We start from the raw sequence: 21,328 nt of genomic DNA on the forward strand, positions 1-21,328 counted from the left end.
ATAAAGGGAGGATCGCTACTCTGACTTTTTTTAACCCAATCAAGCCAGGTTCCTCACACTGTATGCAAGATGTCACACAGAAGGATAAGGGGAACAAGCAAACAAACTGGTGTCTATAAACAAGCAGCAAAAGAACCAGAGACCTCCAGATAGCCTAAGCAAATATAGGCATTTATTTGTGTTATTGTGGGATATTAGTAGGATACCTGTGCTATGGGATGAGGCTGTATAACTGCCCTGCCCACCCAATATGACCAAAAGCACCACAATAGTACTAACAGAAGAGACCCAGCAGTAGGCAGGCCAATCAATATCAGCAATAACAGCGATGATAACAAAGAGAAAAGCGAAGGGGGGTCACATCTGCCAAGCCCCCAAGTGGCCATAATCTGGATCATTGTTATGCAAATTGTTGAGCCTTTTGCCCGGGTTTATTTGATGTGGGGGTTAAATAACATTATTTACAGTTGTTATAGAGCCTATGCAAAGGTAGTTTCGAATCAAATGACCATGTATTACAGTGTTCTAAATGACCGTGTATTAGTGTTCTAAACGACCATGTATTACAGTATACTACATTTATTTATTTATTTCACCTTTATTTAACCAGGTAGGCCAGATGAGAACAAGTTCTCATTTACAACTGCGACCTGGCCAAGATAAAGCAAAGCAGTGCGACAAAAACAACAACAAAGTGTTACACTTTAACAAACGTACGATAAAATGACCATGTATTACAGTGTTCTAAATTACTGTGTATTACAGTGTTCTACGTGACAATGTATGACAGTGTTCTAAATGGCCATGTATTAAAGTGTTCTACGTGACAATGCATTACAGTATTCTAAATGACCATGTATTGCATTGTTGTGAATGACCATCTATTACAGTGTTCTAAATGACCGTGTATTACAGTGTTCTAAATGGCCATGTATTAAAGTGTTCTACGTGACAATGCATTACAGTATTCTAAATGACCATGTATTGCATTGTTGTGAATGACCATCTATTACAGTGTTCTAAATGACCAGGTATTACAGCACTCTAAATTACAGCGTTCTAAATGACTGTGTATTACAGCGTTCTAAATGACCAGGTATTAGGGTTCTAAATTACCAGGTATTAGTGTTCTAAATGACCATGTGTTACAGTGTTCTAAATGACCAGGTATTACTGTGTTCTAAATGACCGTGTATTACAGCATTCTAAATGACCAGGTATTACAGTGTTCTAAATGACCAGGTATTACAGTGTTCTAAATGACCAGGTATTACAGCGTTCTAAATGACCAGGTATTACAGTGTTCTAAATGACCAGGTATTACAGTGTTCTAAATGACCAGGTATTACAGTGTTCTAAATGACCAGGTATTACAGTGTTCTAAATGACCAGGTATTACAGTGTTCTAAATGACCAGGTATTGCAGTGGTCTAAATGACCAGGTATTACAGTGGTCTAAATGACCAGGTATTAGTGTTCTAAATGACCAGGTATTACAGTGGTCTAAATGACCAGGTATTACAGTGTTCTAAATGACCAGGTATTAGTATTCTAAATTACCAGGTATTACAGTGTTCTAAATGACCAGGTATTAGTGTTCAAAATGACCAGGTATTACAGCGTTCTAAATGACCAGGTATTACAGTGTTCTAAATGACCAGGTATTACAGTGTTCTAAATGACCAGGTATTACAGTGTTCTAAATGACCAGGTATTACAGTGGTCTAAATGACCAGGTATTACAGTGTTCTAAATGACCAGGTATTGCAGTGGTCTAAATGACCAGGTATTACAGTGGTCTAAATGACCAGGTATTAGTGTTCTAAATGACCAGGTATTACAGTGGTCTAAATGACCAGGTATTACAGTGTTCTAAATGACCAGGTATTACAGTGTTCTAAATGACCAGGTATTACAGTGTTCTAAATGACCAGGTGTTACAGTGTTCTAAATGACCAGGTATTACTGTGTTCTAAATGACCATGTGTTACAGTGTTCTAAATGACCAGGTATTACAGTGTTCTAAATGACCAGGTATTGCAGTGGTCTAAATGACCAGGTATTACAGTGGTCTAAATGACCAGGTATTACAGTGGTCTAAATGACCAGGTGTTACAGTGTTCTAAATGACCAGGTATCACAGTGTTCTAAATGACCAGGTATTACAGTGGTCTAAATGACCATGTGTTACAGTGTTCTAAATGACCAGGTATCACAGTGTTCTAAATGACCAGGTATTATAGTGGTCTAAATGACCATGTGTTACAGTGTTCTAAATGACCAGGTATTACAGTGGTCTAAATGACCATGTGTTACAGTGTTCTAAATGACCAGGTATTACAGTGTTCTAAATGACCAGATATTATAGTGGTCTAAATGACCAGGTGTTACAGTGGTCTAAATGACCAGGTATTACAGTGTTCTAAATGACCAGGTATTACAGCGTTCTAAATGACCAGGTATTACAGTGTTCTAAATGACCAGGTATTACAGTGTTCTAAATGACCAGGTATTACAGTGGTCTAAATGACCAGGTATTACAGTGGTCTAAATGACCAGGTATTACAGTGGTCTAAATGACCAGGTATTACAGTGTTCTAAATGACCAGGTATTACAGTGGTCTAAATGACCAGGTATTGCAGTGGTCTAAATGACCAGGTATTACAGGGTTCTAAATGACCAGGTATTACAGGGTTCTAAATGACCAGGTATTACATGGTTCTAAATGACCATGTGTTACAGGGTTCTAAATGACCAGGTATTACAGGGTTCTAAATGACCAGGTATTACAGGGTTCTAAATGACCAGGTATTACAGTGTTCTAAATGACCAGGTATTACATGGTTTTAAATGACCAGGTATTACATGGTTCTAAATGACCAGGTATTACAGTGTTCTAAATGACCAGGTATTACAGTGGTCTAAAGGACCAGGTATTACAGTGGTCTAAATGACCAGGTATTACAGTGGTCTAAATGACCAGGTATTACAGGGTTCTAAATGACCAGGTATTACAGGGTTCTAAATGACCAGGTATTACAGTGGTCTAAATGACCAGGTATTGCAGTGGTCTAAATGACCAGGTATTACCGTGGTCTAAATGACCAGGTATTGCAGTGGTCTAAATGATCAGGTATTACAGGGTTCTAAATGACCAGGTATTACAGGGTTCTAAATGACCAGGTATTACAGTGGTCTAAATGACCAGGTATTGCAGTGGTCTAAATGACCAGGTATTACAGTGGTCTAAATGACCAGGTATTACAGTGTTCTAAATGACCAGGTATTACAGTGTTCTAAATGACCAGGTATTACATGGTTCTAAATGACCAGGTATTACAGGGTTCTAAATGACCAGGTATTAGTGTTCTAAATGACCAGGTATTACAGTGTTCTAAATGACCAGGTATTACAGGGTTCTAAATGACCAGGTATTAGTGTTCTAAATGACCAGGTATTACAGTTTTCTAAATGACGAGGTGGTACTGTGTTCTAAATGACCATAATTTACAGTGTTTTAAATGTTGTTTGGCAGGCTATTTCTGCTATGCATTTCATTTTCTCATTCTTCTGCTTTTTTTTGTTACTATAGTCTTTCTCCTTTTTTCACAGATATGTTGTGTTTGATTAAAATAGTCGATCTTTATGCTAATATATATAGCTGGGGCTGAATATGTATTATTAAATGCAATGGAGTCTACAGCTAGGTTAGAAATTGTGCAGAAGGGAATAACGATAATGGTAATCCTAAATGATTATGCTGACATGAGGATTTCCCTCAGCGTAATTTTAGTGTTAACATGTTAATCCTTAGGTCATAAATTCAGAGAGAAACGGAGATTGGATCATATTTGAGATTAGGATGAGTCATAATAACCAGCCACACAAATAGCCCTCTCTGGTCACGCTCCCATCTCTGACCCTGTCATTAACATGGATAATGCATCCGTTGACTGGGCAGAAAGAAAACGTCACCTTCGGTTACTGCCACTGTTATCCTATCACCCCCTCATGTGGGGCAGAAGGGCAGGGGGGCCAGGTGGATGAAACGTATCCCAGATGATGTATACAGCAGCTCTCCTTTCTTTTCAGTCATTGGAAACCAGCCTAAACAGACACACACGGCACACTGCTATCAATTTAGGGCCACTGCAAAGATAGCCCAATGAGAGGGTGGGAGGAGGGAGGGAGGTGATAAAGGGAGCGAGAGAGAGTGGGAAGGGGTGTGTGTGTGAGAGAGAGAGAGAGAGAGAGAGAGGGGGGAGGGAAGAAGCTCTCTGTATGGCTGTGATAGTCTCTCATCCTGGATACTGCCTTTCTTCTCTGGTTTTGTCCCTTTCACTGGCCACCCTGTGTCCCCAGGAGCAGGCAGCGGTGTAGCGGCACACGGACAAGTTGTTAGCCACGGAGGAAGCTGGGGATGAATCATCCCCAAAAAAGAGCCATTGAGATGGCAGTGTGTGCGTCTGCCTGGAGGGAGGAACGCGTCAAGCTTTCTCAAGCAAGCAGCAGCCTGCAGTGTGTGCCTGCTTGAGAGCCAGCCCTCCTCGACTGTGTGTGTGTGTATATTCCTGTGTGGGGGTTTGTGTGACGGGTGTGTATAACGAGTGCTTGTGTACAGTTAATGTGTGTGTGCGCACTTGCTCGCAAGCCTCTTCCCTTCCTGGAGGAGAGGCTCTCCTTTTCAGCGAACCGCAAGGTAAGGAGCCTGCTGTTTTTATAGCACTAATTTCTCCCTCCACAGACCCTGTGTATTCCCTCTGGGGATGGGGGCATTGGGGAGAAAAAAGAAAAAGAGGCTTAGCTCCATTGATAAAGAGCGGGCTACTGTGTGTGTGTGTGTGTGTGTGTGTGTGTGTGTGTGTGTGTGTGTGTGTGTGTGTGTGTGTCTGACGTCTGCAGGCAACAGCGTTGGTGGAGGAGATGCAAATACAGAGGGAGAGAGTGACAGAGAAAGAGAGGGGGAGGGAGAGAGAGAGAGATAGATATATATATATATATAGAGAGAGAGAGAGAGAGACAGAGCAGAATGCAGTATGCCCATGTGGTAATAAGGGAGAGAAGAAAATACTATGAAAAGCTGATTGGGTGATGTGTTGGATTCTGGGAAAGGCTGCATCTCAGAAAGGAGCTGCATTCACCTTCTGCCCACCCACCCCACGTTCTCTCTCTCCCTCCATCCCTCTCTCTGTCCTCAGCTTCTGTTGAAAATATGTAACCTCAGTTTAGCTGGTGAGCAAACAGAGTTTTGACAGAATTAATCATGTGAAGATAATACAGACAAAGCTATAGCATTTAATGCTGATTACATGTATGCACTGACAATAGAGGTGCTTATTGTTGTCACTATGCATCTGTCCTTATCTGTGACTGTGAGCTGAGTGCTCAGGTGAACTCTATAGCTTTATATCAGACGAACACTGAGTTGAATTGGATCCAGCTGCTGCATGTATTGTTATGCTTACGTGGATGCCGAGGGAAGGCATCCACATAAGCTTTCTTCTGCTCTGTGAGAACATGCACAAAACATGTTCCTTTTGTGAGTCATGATGGTTGTACTGTACACAGTGCTTGACTTGGGCAGGAGCTCTGCTGAGGACCGGCACCTCACATTTTCTACTGCTTGAGCTCCTGTTCCTCTTATAGAATATTAGCTCAAAAGTATTGTGGAGTTCCTGCACCTAAATATAAACTGTACCAGCACACCCAAAATGAGTCCCGGCACCTATTTCATTCCAAGTCAAGCACTTACTGTACAGTACTCTGTGGAATTGATGACAGAGAATACATATTCAGTCAAAGGCAGAGACCCAGTGGCAGACTGACAGTTTGTCACGGCTGTCGTCCTCTTCTTCCTCTGAAGAGGTGTAGCAAGGATCGGACCAATACGCAGCGTGGTAGGTGTCCATGTTTTAATAGGGAAAACTGAACATGAACACAAATACAAAAACAATAAACGTTAACAAACCGAAACAGTCCCGTGTGGCACAAACACTGACACAGGAAACAATCACCCACAAAATACCCAAAGAACATGGCTGCCTAAATATGGTTCCCAATCAGAGACAACGATAAACACCTGCCTCTAATTGAGAACCAATCTAGGCAACCATAGACTTACATAAACACCTAGAATGAACACAACCCCATAAATCTACAAAATAACCCTAGACAGTACAAACACCCTAGACGAGACAAAAACACACAAACCACCCTCGTCACACCCTGACCTAACCAAAAATATAAAGAAAACAAAGAATACTCAGGTCAGGGCGTGACACAGTTAAACAGTCATGTCATTTCACAAGGTCTTATACTGTAGATTGCATTATTGTAATAGTCTACGCCATACTAGTCTTGTTTTAAGTAATTAAATCATTTAGAGAATATAATGGTATATAGTTTTCATGGGATTGCTGGTACAGTCAAACATTGATGGATTTCTCTTTACTGTGACCAGTGGTTAGGACTCTAACTACATGCCCTGGAGGGACACACTGACAATTATGTCTTAAAGTAACTGTCCAGTGTTTCCAGATTTCTCTGAAATATGACCTATAATTAATTACAATATAGGTTAAAAGAAGAAGTACTTTTTATTTTATGTTACAAAGCAGCTTTTTTATGTGTAACGGCTGTCTAATTCCTCCTCCTCGTAAGGGTCGGACCAAAACGCAGCGTTGAATGTGGACATAATGATGTTTATTAAAGTAAAGACGAAACACGAAAACACTTTAACAAACTACAAAAAAAATAAACGATGTAGACAGACCTGGACTTGAGAACTTACAATATACGAAGAACGCACGAACAGGAACAGACTACATACACGAACGACAAACGAAACAGTCCCGTGTAGTAGACATACAGACACGGAAGACAACCACCCACAAACAGTGTGAACAGCCTACCTTAATATGGTTCTCAATCAGAGGAAACGTAAAACACCTGCCCCCTAATTGAGAACCATATCAGGCAACACATTGCACCCAACATAGAAACACAAAACATAGAATGCCCACCCCGACTCACGCCCTGACCAACTAAACACATACAAAACAACAGAAAACAGGTCAGGAACGTGACATTATGTTACAAAGCAGCTTTTCTGTGTTGAAATGGTGTGAGCGTTCCCAAACAACAGAATTGTCACGCCCTGGCTATAGAGAGGTTTTTTTTCTTCTCTATTTTGGTTAGGCCAGGGTGTGACTAGGGTGGGCAGTCTATGTTCTTTTTTTCTATGTTGTTGGTTTTCTATGTGTTTGGCCTGGTGTGGTTTCCAATCAGAGGCAGCTGTCTATCGTTGTCTCTGATTGGGAGCCATACTTAGGTAGCCTGTTTTCAATTTTGAGTTGTGGGTGATTAATTTCTGTTTAGTGTGTGTTGCACCACTTATTGACCTGCTTGTCTTCCTCAGGAAGATGACATCATCCTCTATGAGGAAATAGCAAGCATTTTTTAAACAGCCAGTTTGTGGTTGGGTTTTTGAAGTGTTTTTTTTACCTCCAAATTATGCTTTGGCCACAAATACATTATTTGGGTATGAGTTAACAGAATATTAACTTTTAAAGTGAGATTTTCACTGGACAGTTACTTGCGGCTAGGTGTCCCGCTAGCGTTCCACTACGACAACATCCTGTGAAATTGCAGAGCGTGAAATTCAAAATACATAAATAGTAATATTAAACATTCATGAAAATACAAGTGTCTTATATAATTTAAAAGCTTAACTCTCAGATTTCAAAAAGGCTTTACGGCGAAAGCATACCATGCTATTATCTGACGACAGCGCCCCACATAAAAATACTTTTTCAAACCAGCACAGGCGTCACAAAATCACAAATAGCGATAAAATAAATCACTTACCTTTGAAGATATTCCTCTGTTTGCAATCCCAAGGGTCCCAGCTACACAATGAATGGTTGTTTTGTTTGATAAAGTCCTTCTTTATATCCAAAAAAGTCTGTTTAGTTGGCGCCATTGATTTCAGTAATCCACTCATTCAACATGCATACAAACGAATCCAAAAAGTTACTGGTAAAGTTTGTCCAAACAAGTCAAAGGATGTTTCTAATTAATCCTCAGGTACTCTAATATCTAAATAAATGATCATATTTAATACGGAGAGTAGTATGTTCAATAGGGAAGATAAATAACGAAGAGTGTGCACCTCATTCACGCGCGCAACAAGACTACTTTTCTAATGAGGGACACCTTGCATAAACTACATCTACTTGCTCGTTTTTCAAGAAACAAGCCTGAAACCCTGTCTAAAGACTGTTGACATCTAGTGGAAGCCATAGGAACTGCAATCTGGGTCCTTTTTTGTATATCCCATAGGCTAGCATTGAAATGGCCTGTGACCTCAAAAAAAAATGTCCAGATGGACTTTCCTCGGGTTTTCGGCTGCCATATCAGTTCTGTTATACTCACAAACATTATTTTAACAGTTTTAGAAACCTCAGCGTGTTTTCTATCCAATGCTACCAATTATATGCACATCCTAGCTTCTGGACCTGAGTAACAGGCAGTTTTACTTTGGGCACGTCAGTCATCCGGAATTCAGGATACTGCCCCTCGCCTTAAGAGGGTGTATTCCCGTCTGACTGCAGCAGTATGACATACAGCACTTACCTCTCACACCATAAATAAAGTTGTGAGTAGTTGACCCCGTTTGACTCAGCTCAATGGCCCCTGTGCACCTGCAGCACAGCACAGGGATGTGTCTGTTACCTAGCAGGCTAAGGGTCAGTTAGAGCCTGGGACATCTCTGGGACATCCTGGATCAACAGATCTATAGAGCTCAGCTCCCCCAAACCAGAGAAGGTTAGGAGTAGCAGAGGCTCCACTCCTAGGTGCTGGAGGATTAATTGAGGTTAATCAATAATCAGCACTCATGCAACTTGATCAGTCATTAATTTACCCCATTCTACATTTTGTAAGTATGTTTAATTCATTGGTGGGGGAGGTTACAGCTTGGTCACTCTGTATACCACAGCCAGCGGTAACGAACACGCCATGTGTTTGTGTCTCAGGTTTCTTACTGATATTCAAGAAGGCCAGGGAGGGAGGGAGAGAAAGAGCAGATGAAAGGAGAGTTTTAATATTCCACACAAAGCCAGATGGACATACAGTATGTTAGCTGAGGGTGAGTGACGCGTCATGCACACTCATGGGTCCTCGTCTCACATCATTACTTCTTTTGGAGCCTTTTTTATCATTTTTTCCTTCACGGTCTAGCACTGCCTTAGAGTGCTGTCAGAGCGATGACAAATGATCTGGCCTGTCTCAGGTACAGCTGGGAGGGTGACAGACGGACCCCATGGAGAAGCACACAGGTGCTGCTGGGACATACTTCTTCCCATACTGTATGTACCCTTACCATACAGCCCTGCACTGTGAGCACATGTTGGCCTGCCAGAGGAATGCTTGCTTAGCAGTCATGTCCGCTAGGGGAGAGGAGAGGAGATAAAAAGAGAGGAGAGATGAGGAGAGGAGAGTGGTTATTAAAAGCTTACTGTGGCCAATGGCCATGACCAAGTAAAATGAGGACAGGGTGCCCAGCAGTCACATTGTGTGATGAGACAGCGGCCATACTGGATGAAGGAAGAAGAACTGAGCTGCCGCAAATTGACAACATGGGAGATTAAAAAATCTTTGTCATTTTGTCCCTGGGAGAGGAGCGCTGAGGATGGAGCGGTGAAAGATGAATCATGGCTTCATAGGGAGAAGGGTGTACAGTAAAGCTCGCTAGGGAGGCCCAATGCATCAATAAATTAGACCCCTGAGAGGCCATTTGACCTGTTTCATTGATCCGGCCAGATGACACGACTTTATCTGCTGAGAGTCAGATTGTTTAAAGGACTGGTGGAAGCCAGGAGCATCATAAATTAGACAGAGTGCGGGTCAGTAGTACACTTTACTTCCCTACTGCCTATAGGCCTGTGGTACAGTTAGAAGTACAATATAGGGCCAGGCGGTTTGGGGGCTAGGACTCATTAGAGCACTCATTTGGTACAGGCATGTGTCAGCAGCATCCCTGTAGACATGCAGTGAATAGCACATCAGAGATGAAGACTTGAGAGGTGCTGCATTTACAATGTCATTATGTCAAAGTTCTTGCGGTAGATAAGAGCTAACTTTTAATGTACATGACTCGTACATGTTAGTGTTTCATCGACTCTGGCCTAGTGGAGAACAAAGCCATTTTCTCTCATACCTACTGGCACAGATTCTCCAGGCCCAATCTAATTCAGGCAGAATGATGTATATTCTTTGTCAAGCTCCCCGTGCTCTTCTCAAATCCCTCTTATCACGGCTTGTTTACAGCCAGCGAAGCCAGTCAAGGTTGACCTATAAAGACATTCAGTCTCTTGGTGTTGAGGAGGGATGACAACATGCAGCAAGATAATAAAGTGAGACAGCAAAACAAGTGAAACGTCAGTGGCAGGCGACAGTGACAGCCCTCACTCAATACCCCCCTTCCCCTCTCGTTCTCTCTCTCTCTTTGGTCTGTTCCTTCTCTCAGACTATTCCTCCACTCCATACTATGAACATTCAACCAAAAGTGATGTGCAGTCATGCACTGTGTCTACCCTACAAGCTCAGAAAGCACAAAGTTGTTGGATAAGGACATTTATGTATTGTCCTGTCTCTGGCTCCATATTCATTCAGTGACTAAAAACATGATGAAAAATCATTCAGGTTTTTTTTCTAACCAGAATTTCCGTGGTTGATGCAGTCTAATGACCAGTGACCTCATGGGTGGAATGTTTTTCATATGTTTCATAATTAATAAACAATAAAAAAATGTAACACAGAAAATACAGTGTTTCCATGTCAAACGGTTTTGTTATATTTCAGTCTTCTGTGATGTATATAAAGTGTAATATTGGGATGCAAACTCAAAATGTAATACATTTCAACACTATATCTGACATTGTACAGGTGTCTTGTTTTTTTTAGGCCCATAGCCATGTGTGGGAGGTGTATACTTTGGTTTCAAAGTAGATTTGTTTAGGACTACCAAGAAACAATGATTTAGCTCACTGCAGAAGAAGGTTGAAACAGTTCTGACTTATTTACTTTACAGGAGTCTTTATCTCTTGCAGGGACAGATGACGTAGTTCAGTGAATTTTACATTCTCACTTTTCTTAAATATTGTTCTTTTTAGAGCCACCAAGACTTTACTTTAATAAACTGCAGCGTGAATGTGAAATGAATCTGGTTCTGCTCCTAAGTGTGGTCTTTAATTGAGCTAGCGATACAGTAATACGGTTAGGAAATGCTGTTGTTGTAGCACTAGCTCAAATAAAGACCACACTTGGGAGCAGCAAGCACAAATTAACCTTCTTTATTTTCATAGCATTTTATTTTTGTCCAGCTCTTATACCACATTTGATGTGTGTAATTCATCTCCTTGAATATGCTGTATTTTAGTGTCCTGTGCCCTCTGCTCAAATAGCTCCTGTTATATTGAGTAATTGTAACATGATTATTGATTATCAGCAAATAAAATAAATTTTCCCTCTTTGAGGAAGGTCTGTCCCTAGTGACTCTACTGTCTAGCATGCTATAACACGGCTGCTGGGAGCACAGTCACACAGTCACACTCTGGCAACAATTAACTTAGTGCAGGTTCTATAGCGTGTCTCGCTTTTTGCTTGCACACGACTTGCATGATACATCAGACCACCTATTAATGAAATATACACGTAGGGAGTGTGTCTTTTTGTCTCATATGAATCTAGCTTCATTACACCTGTTTAACACAATAATCATCACGCTATTGCATGTTGACTCATCTCTGTTATTGCCTCTAGAAGTGACTTTTTAGAAAAAACAGGCAGTCCTACTGAATGAAAGGACAGCATCAACCACAGTCATAAACACTGAAATTGTGCCGTCCAGTCACGTCCAGTTCTTGTTTACCTTTCTCTTACCCTCAGAGTGTGTGTGTGTGTGTGTGTGTGTGTGTGTGTGTGTGTGTGTGTGTGTGTGTGTGTGTGTGTGTGTGTGCGCGTGCATTCGTTCGTGTGTGCATTCGTTCGTGTGTGCATTCGTTCGTGTGTGTGTGCGTGCGTGTATGCGCTGAGAAGACAGACCCCTCCACCCCCGGCCCCCTTGAGGGACAACACAGTCTCATTACACTCAAAGGGCAAAATGGTCATCATGATGAAGCTGATAGAAGAGCACGGCACAGATCCAGCTGTGCTATTTAGCCTTGCGTTTGGCTTATTTCTGCATTGACAAACAGAAAGAGGATTACCTTCTGTCCTTTCTCCCACCCACACCTCAAAATTTGACACAAATCTTGTGCACAACAAACATGCGTCAGGAGAAACTGTGTCCTAAAATTGGATCAGAGGAGGGCTGAACACACGCTACTAATCCTACAAGCATAGTTACCTACACTCTCCATACATCAGTACAAGCCTGCCAAAACAAGATAGAAATGGAATCAGGGCAAAATAGGGAAAACGTTCACTTGAGCTTGGCGGACTCAAATCCAATACCTCTCTTATCTCTCTATCTCTTTCTACCCCCTCCCACTCAACATCTCCAATCTGGCTGATATAACTACGGTAGGGGGGTGCATAAGCTATCCCTCACCAGTCCTGTCCATAATGGATTGACGGGATAACTGAGGCTTGTCTGCCTGTTAAAGCTGCTCACAGGGAGTATGGCTGTTGTTAGATCTGGAGATGAGCGTAGGGTGTGAAGGTATGTTTGGGGTCTGAGGTATGTTGTTTACAGGCCCACTGACATACTAGAATTATAGGCTGTCTGTTTGAAAAATGGGGCTGTAATTCATACAAATTAGAAGTGAGAAAGGCTAAATCTCAGGAGTGATTATTGGTCAGACTGTCACTGTACTACTAGAGTAAGTATGCCTTCTAACCAAAGTAGGCCAGTACGACTGCTAAAGATTTAGCATGTGTCCCTTTGACAAGTGATTTTAAATGATTGTTTGTTCTGAACCATCAATCGTTTAAAAGTAAATTGTCAAAGAGACACGTGATTGGTTCTGTGTTCATGGCAGATATTTGGATTCATGCTATATTGCTGGTGTGTTCATGGAGTTAGAAAGAAATAAACCAGTGTAGCACAATTTAGAATTGCCTCATCCTCTTTGGCTTTTGATATCCTTGACAGCACCTGCCGAAGTTTTGCTTCAGCACTTTGGTAGGATTCAAGCCAAGCTGCTGAGGCATGAGGTCAAGTCCCTGTAGTTCAGAGGTATGTGACCAGAAACCATTATTACAGCAAGTGCAAGTTTAGCTCCACATGCATGTATATTTCTTTTCCTATGGGCTGAAAAATCTATAAGATATTGTTATCTGGACATTCATAAGTTTAGTAGATTTTGAGAGGTCGGTATAAGTGCAGATGCATGTTATTACAGCTTGTAAACCAATATTCAGCTCCTACTTTGCAATTAATTTTGTTGAACATGAATAAAGATACTGTGTTTTTTTATTTGGGTCCAAATACTTGGTTCTTTACTTTGTAATGTCCATGTATTCCGAATGGAAACACATAGAAGGAATACAGTGATCTATAATGAATGCTGTTGTGTTCTGTTATCTGCAGGTCTGCATGGCAATGATGCCTCATAGAATAGCACAGAGCAGTGAGAGCAGCTATTCTGTTTGTGACGATATCATCCCATTATCACTGGCATCGGACGACTGTAGCAGTTTGCATTTCACTCATGAGTAAATATTGATTGATCTGCTTGTACAGGAAACACAAGCGTAGTGTATAAATATTTTGCTCAGTACTGCCAACATCTGCACTTCACAGTGCTGAACAGACACAGAACCAGAGAACCGGGCATATGGAGTGAAAAAAACAAAAAAACAGTTGTGTATTTTCTGTCTATTTCGAGCCTTTCGTTACTCAAACTCAAAAGACAAACAGGCCTTAAAACCCTTTTCATGTTTTAGAGTGAAAAACTAGGTCCATGTCTGAAACCACAGCCAGGTTTACCCTGCTCTGTGGTCCCAGCTCCATCCTCCATATCACCCACTCACACCTCCCGACAGCCTCCCTCACGCCATAGTGTCCCTGTCAGATGGAATTAAATTAAATTCCTTCTCAGCTCCACAGTATGTACATAGGGAGAGCACAGAATGATACGCTTATGCAACACTTAGCACTTTAGCCTTGTGATGGAATTATCCTTGGAGGGGGACATTGCTCCCTCCCAGCATTGCTACTCTACTCCCTCAACCTTGTCCCCACCTTCCCCCCCATCTCTCCCTTTATAAATCAGGTTTATCTGAAGTGTGACTGGGGGCCTCTCCACTCTGGTGCCAGGGTGAAGACAGGGCTGTTGGCATGCAGTGGTTAGTCATAACAAGGGTCACTACAGCTGATTAGAGGGCTGTCTGGCGGAGGAGAGCAGAGGAGGCTGCCAGTGTGATTGCATGCCAAGTTGGAGAACGCTGCAGTAGTGATTTCCTCAACTCCCACAATGCATCACGGCAGATGTTGCGTATTCTACTGATGGTATCTTTGTTGTGTTCAATGTGATGGCGTGTCATGAGAACTTGTTACAGTGGGCCACCAGCCATGTTCCCATATGATGTTCTGACAAACATTCATCAGTTCTCCAACAAGACTTTATCAAAGAGCAGCTCATATGCAGCATTATATTTTCAACTAATTATGGACACGTAAATGTGGGTGAAGGAAATGATATGTAATATAACTGATTACTGTATCGTGGTACAGTAGATACAGTGGAGTCCGAAATTATTGACACTTGATAAAGATGAGCAAAACTTATGGTATGAAATAAATCATTCAAATACTGAGCTCTTTTGTATGCTCGAAACAAGTATTTTATACTAATACAAAGTAATAAAACATTTTCTCAAAGAGGTAGGGGTCAAAATTATTGACATCCTTGTTTTCAATACCTTTCAATACCTCACCTTGCGAGGATAACAGCACTGAGCCTTTTCTAAAATGTTTTAGGAGTTGGAGAACACACTGGGAGGGATCTTTCAGATCCTTGATATCCTTAGTCTGCACTTATGGACTGCCCTCTTCAATTCAAACCACACGTTTTCAATGGGTTTCAAGGCCAGAGACAGAGATGTCCATTGCAAAAGGTTATTGAAAGGTATGTCAATAATTCTGACCCCTACCTTTTGAGAAAATAAAATGTTACTTGTTAAACAAATCTCTTTCTCTGGGCAATTAAATTAGTATAAAATAACATAATTTCCGATTTGTCTTGTTGTATACAATATAGCTCAGTATTTTTTATAATACATTTTATACTGTCATATTCACTCGTCTTTATCAATGGTGTCAATAATTGCAGACCTCATTGTACATATAAGATTAATGACAGCAGTGTCCCTAGCTTACACTATGCCACTCATTTTATACTAATACAATTGCTCAGAGAAAGAGATTTGGTTTAACAAGTAACATTTCATTTTGTCAAAAGGTAGGGGTCAATGCAGTGCAGAGGGCTTTATATCTAAAACTTGAGAGGTCACTTTCCCTAGAAGCCAGAGAAAGTCGTGCTTCTTCATTAGCATAAGGACGGGGATGGGGTTATAGTGGACTCCAGCATAGGGACTAGGGGTTATGGTGGTAGACTCCAGCATAGGGACTAGGGGTTATGGTGGTAGACTCCAGCATAGGGACTAGGGGTTATGGTGGTAGAATCCAGCATAGGGACTAGGGGTTATGGTGGTAGACTCCAGCATAGGGACATTAGGGGTTATGGTGGTAGACTCCAGCATAGGGACATTAGGGGTTATGGTGGTAGACTCCAGCATAGGGACATTAGGGGTTATGGTGGTAGACTCCAGCATAGGGACATTATGGGTTATGGTGGTAGACTCCAGCATAGGGACATTAGGGGTTATGGTGGTAGACTCCAGCATAGGGACATTAGGGGTTATGGTGGTAGACTCAAGCATAGGGACATTAGGGGTTATGGTGGTAGACTCCAGCATAGGGACTAGGGGTTATGGTGGTAGACTCCAGCATAGGGACTAGGGGTTATGGTGGGTAGACTCCAGCATAGGGACATTAGGGGTTATGGTGGTAGACTCCAGCACAGGGACATTAGGGGTTATGGTGGTAGACTCCAGCATAGGGACATTAGGGGTTATGGTGGGTAGACTCCAGCATAGGGACATTAGGGGTTATGGTGGTAGACTCCAGCATAGGAACATTAGGGGTTATGGTGGTAGACTCCAGCATAGGGACATTAGGGGTTATGGTGGTAGACTCCAGCATAGGGACATTAGGGGTTATGGTGGTAGACTCCAGCATAGGGACATTAGGGGTTATGGTGGTAGACTCCAGCATAGGGACATTAGGGGTTATGGTGGTAGACTCCAGCATAGGGACATTAGGGGTTATGGTGGTAGACTCCAGCATAGGGACATTAGGGGTTATGGTGGTAGACTCCAGCATAGGGACATTAGGGGTTATGGTGGTAGACTCCAGCATAGGGACATTAGGGGTTATGGTGGTAGACTCCAGCATAGGGACATAAGGGGTTATGGTGGTAGACTCCAGCATAGGGACTAGAGGTTATGGTGGTAGACTCCAGCATAGGGACTAGGGGTTATGGTGGTAGACTCCAGCATAGGGACATTAGGGGTTATGGTGGTAGACTCCAGCATAGGGACATTAGGGGTTATGGTGGTAGACTCCAGCATAGGGACATTAGGGGTTATGGTGGTAGACTCCAGCATAGGGACATTAGGGGTTATGGTGGTAGACTCCAGCATAGGGACATTAGGGGTTATGGTGGTAGACTCCAGCATAGGGACATAAGGGGTTATGGTGGTAGACTCCAGCATAGGGACTAGGGGTTATGGTGGGTAGACTCCAGCATAGGAACATTCGGGGTTATGGTGGTAGACTCCAGCATAGGGACATTAGGGATTATGGTGGTAGACTCCAGCATAGGGAAGAGGGGTTATGGTGGTAGACTCCAGCATAGGGACATTAGGGGTTATGGTGGTAGACTCCAGCATAGGGACATTAGGGGTTATGGTGGTAGACTCCAGCATAGGGACTAGAGGTTATGGTGGTAGACTCCAGCATAGGGACTAGGGGTTATGGTGGTAGACTCCAGCATAGGGACATTAGGGGTTATGGTGGTAGACTCCAGCATAGGGACATTAGGGGTTATGGTGGTAGACTCCAGCATAGGGACATAAGGGGTTATGGTGGTAGACTCCAGCATAGGGACTAGAGGTTATGGTGGTAGACTCCAGCATAGGGACTAGGGGTTATGGTGGTAGACTCCAGCATAGGGACATTAGGGGTTATGGTGGTAGACTCCAGCATAGGGACATTAGGGGTTATGGTGGTAGACTCCAGCATAGGGACATAAGGGGTTATGGTGGTAGACTCCAGCATAGGGACATTAGGGGTTATGGTGGTAGACTCCAGCATAGGGACTAGAGGTTATGGTGGTAGACTCCAGCATAGGGACTAGAGGTTATGGTGGTAGACTCCAGCATAGGGACATTAGGGGTTATGGTGGTAGACTCCAGCATAGGGACATTAGGGGTTATGGTGGTAGACTCCAGCATAGGGACATTAGGGGTTATGGTGGTAGACTCAAGCATAGGGACATTAGGGGTTATGGTGGTAGACTCCAGCATAGGGACTAGGGGTTATGGTGGTAGACTCCAGCATAGGGACTAGGGGTTATGGTGGGTAGACTCCAGCATAGGGACATTAGGGGTTATGGTGGTAGACTCCAGCACAGGGACATTAGGGGTTATGGTGGTAGACTCCAGCATAGGGACATTAGGGGTTATGGTGGGTAGACTCCAGCATAGGGACATTAGGGGTTATGGTGGTAGACTCCAGCATAGGAACATTAGGGGTTATGGTGGTAGACTCCAGCATAGGGACATTAGGGGTTATGGTGGTAGACTCCAGCATAGGGACATTAGGGGTTATGGTGGTAGACTCCAGCATAGGGACATTAGGGGTTATGGTGGTAGACTCCAGCATAGGGACATTAGGGGTTATGGTGGTAGACTCCAGCATAGGGACATTAGGGGTTATGGTGGTAGACTCCAGCATAGGGACATTAGGGGTTATGGTGGTAGACTCCAGCATAGGGACATTAGGGGTTATGGTGGTAGACTCCAGCATAGGGACATTAGGGGTTATGGTGGTAGACTCCAGCATAGGGACATAAGGGGTTATGGTGGTAGACTCCAGCATAGGGACTAGAGGTTATGGTGGTAGACTCCAGCATAGGGACTAGGGGTTATGGTGGTAGACTCCAGCATAGGGACATTAGGGGTTATGGTGGTAGACTCCAGCATAGGGACATTAGGGGTTATGGTGGTAGACTCCAGCATAGGGACATTAGGGGTTATGGTGGTAGACTCCAGCATAGGGACATTAGGGGTTATGGTGGTAGACTCCAGCATAGGGACTAGAGGTTATGGTGGTAGACTCCAGCATAGGGACTAGAGGTTATGGTGGTAGACTCCAGCATAGGGACATTAGGGGTTATGGTGGTAGACTCCAGCATAGGGACATTAGGGGTTATGGTGGTAGACTCCAGCATAGGGACATTAGGGGTTATGGTGGTAGACTCCAGCATAGGGACATAAGGGGTTATGGTGGTAGACTCCAGCATAGGGACTAGGGGTTATGGTGGGTAGACTCCAGCATAGGAACATTCGGGGTTATGGTGGTAGACTCCAGCATAGGGACATTAGGGATTATGGTGGTAGACTCCAGCATAGGGAAGAGGGGTTATGGTGGTAGACTCCAGCATAGGGACATTAGGGGTTATGGTGGTAGACTCCAGCATAGGGACTAGAGGTTATGGTGGTAGACTCCAGCATAGGGACTAGGGGTTATGGTGGTAGACTCCAGCATAGGGACATTAGGGGTTATGGTGGTAGACTCCAGCATAGGGACATTAGGGGTTATGGTGGTAGACTCCAGCATAGGGACATAAGGGGTTATGGTGGTAGACTCCAGCATAGGGACTAGAGGTTATGGTGGTAGACTCCAGCATAGGGACTAGGGGTTATGGTGGTAGACTCCAGCATAGGGACATTAGGGGTTATGGTGGTAGACTCCAGCATAGGGACATTAGGGGTTATGGTGGTAGACTCCAGCATAGGGACATTAGGGGTTATGGTGGTAGACTCCAGCATAGGGACATTAGGGGTTATGGTGGTAGACTCCAGCATAGGGACTAGAGGTTATGGTGGTAGACTCCAGCATAGGGACTAGAGGTTATGGTGGTAGACTCCAGCATAGGGACATTAGGGGTTATGGTGGTAGACTCCAGCATAGGGACATTAGGGGTTATGGTGGTAGACTCCAGCATAGGGACATTAGGGGTTATGGTGGTAGACTCCAGCATAGGGACATAAGGGGTTATGGTGGTAGACTCCAGCATAGGGACTAGGGGTTATGGTGGGTAGACTCCAGCATAGGGAAGAGGGGTTATGGTGGTAGACTCCAGCATAGGGACATTAGGGGTTATGGTGGTAGACTCCAGCATAGGGACATTAGGGGTTATGGTGGTAGACTCCAGCATAGGGACATTAGGGGTTATGGTGGTAGACTCCAGCATAGGGAAGAGGGGTTATGGTGGTAGACTCCAGCATAGGGACATTAGGGGTTATGGTGGTAGACTCCAGCATAGGGACATTAGGGGTTATGGTGGTAGACTCCAGCATAGGGACATTAGGGGTTATGGTGGTAGACTCCAGCATAGGGACATTAGGGGTTATGGTGGTAGACTCCAGCATAGGGACATTAGGGGTTATGGTGGTAGACTCCAGCATAGGGAAGAGGGGTTATGGTGGTAGACTCCAGCATAGGGACATTAGGGGTTATGGTGGTAGACTCCAGCATAGGGACATTAGGGGTTATGGTGGTAGACTCCAGCATAGGGACATTAGGGGTTATGGTGGTAGACTCCAGCATAGGGACATTAGGGGTTATGGTGGTAGACTCCAGCATAGGAACATTAGGGGTTATGGTGGAAGACTCCAGCATAGGGAAGTTAGGGGTTATGGTGGGTAGACTCCAGCATAGGGAAGTTAGGGGTTATGGTGGGTGGACTATTTGTGTTTTCCTCCTAATGCACTGAAAGCCTGTGGGCTCTGGCCAGGCCGACTGTGTGCTCGTCAGTAAAAGGGCAAACAGAGAATGAATAAGCCAGATATCCTTCATTACACACAGGCTTACAAACCTGTCCCCCTAAGACAGGTTATAAGGCACAAAAGCAAATGACAGACAGAAAGCCAGTCTGGAAGATGGACATATCACGGAGAGAATATTTTTTAGACCGACAGATTGGAGTTTATTCACTTGTATTTTGTTTTCTAATGGAAGTGTCTGATGATGGTATAGTCACTTCAACGTACACATTGATGTATAATTGACTGTTCATAGATTAAAGAAGTTGTAAGTGACTTCATCAATGGTAACAACAGTAGCTGCTAATTTAGAAAAATAATGTATTGAATGTGTCTATTTCTTGTCTGTGCAGGGCCGTCTTGAGTTTTGCAAGCTGTCAGTCTTCTGGACCTGACGATGTTTCGTAAGAAGAAAAAGAAGAGGCCAGAGATCTCAACACCAAAGAACTTTGAGCATCGGGTGCACACCTCGTTTGACGCCAAGCGGTGCTGCTTTGTGGGCCTGCCGACCCAATGGCACAGTCTGATAGAGAACCTCCGTAGGCCCAAGCCTATGGTGGACCCCTCCCGGATCACCTCCGTGGAGCTCAAGCCAAAGAAGGTACTGGACCTTATTCTCAGCTCACTTTCCTGTTTGCACAGTTTTTTTTCTCTGAACGTATTATCTAACAGACAAAAAGAGCTGAGAATGTGTAGGATTTTATTTCTGAGAATATTCCAGTTTTAGTAAGCCTCAAAACCCTCCATCAAAAGTGTTTTTATCAGAGGCTATAACGCCCTTTAGATCTTCAGCAGAGTTACCCTGCTTTTGTAGTCTAAAGTTTCCCTAGTCCAGTGATGGCAGTGTGGTTGACAACACTTACTGTTCTCCCTGTCATATTGCTTTCTTATCTATCACGGGGCTCAGCTAATGACCCTGCTGTGTACATTGACTGTACAACGCGAATCCTTGAAGTCTCCAAGATTTATTACTCCATGCAGGAAAATAATAACGATCCATGGCTGAGGGATAGAAAGTGCAGGTACAGCAGTGGAAATGCCAGTGAGCGAAAAAGCCTGCAAATCTAAGGATTTCTGCACTAGGCTGAATACTCATGCCGATATGCCCCTTATAAAAACACAACACATTTTCATTATCACCATTGGATA

The 21,328-nt window shown here is 43.4% G+C and overlaps 1 protein-coding gene across 2 annotated transcripts in view; it reads left to right on the top strand.

Annotated features, from left to right (window-relative positions):
- The first annotated feature begins 4,254 nt into the window (after nucleotides 1–4,254).
- The window catches only part of LOC139553659 (serine/threonine-protein kinase PAK 6-like), a 29,833-nt gene continuing 12,759 nt past the window's right edge, over nucleotides 4,255–21,328 (top strand). For both annotated transcript variants that reach the window (XM_071366221.1, XM_071366222.1), the window contains exons 1-2: nucleotides 4,255–4,700; nucleotides 20,533–20,780. In XM_071366221.1, the coding sequence (XP_071222322.1) occupies nucleotides 20,577–20,780 (204 nt within the window). In that variant the 5' untranslated portion in view covers nucleotides 4,255–4,700; nucleotides 20,533–20,576. The remainder of the gene's footprint in view (nucleotides 4,701–20,532; nucleotides 20,781–21,328) is intronic.

This window comes from Salvelinus alpinus, chromosome 25 (assembly GCF_045679555.1).
Source record: "Salvelinus alpinus chromosome 25, SLU_Salpinus.1, whole genome shotgun sequence".
Taxonomy (NCBI): Eukaryota; Metazoa; Chordata; class Actinopteri; order Salmoniformes; family Salmonidae; genus Salvelinus; species Salvelinus alpinus.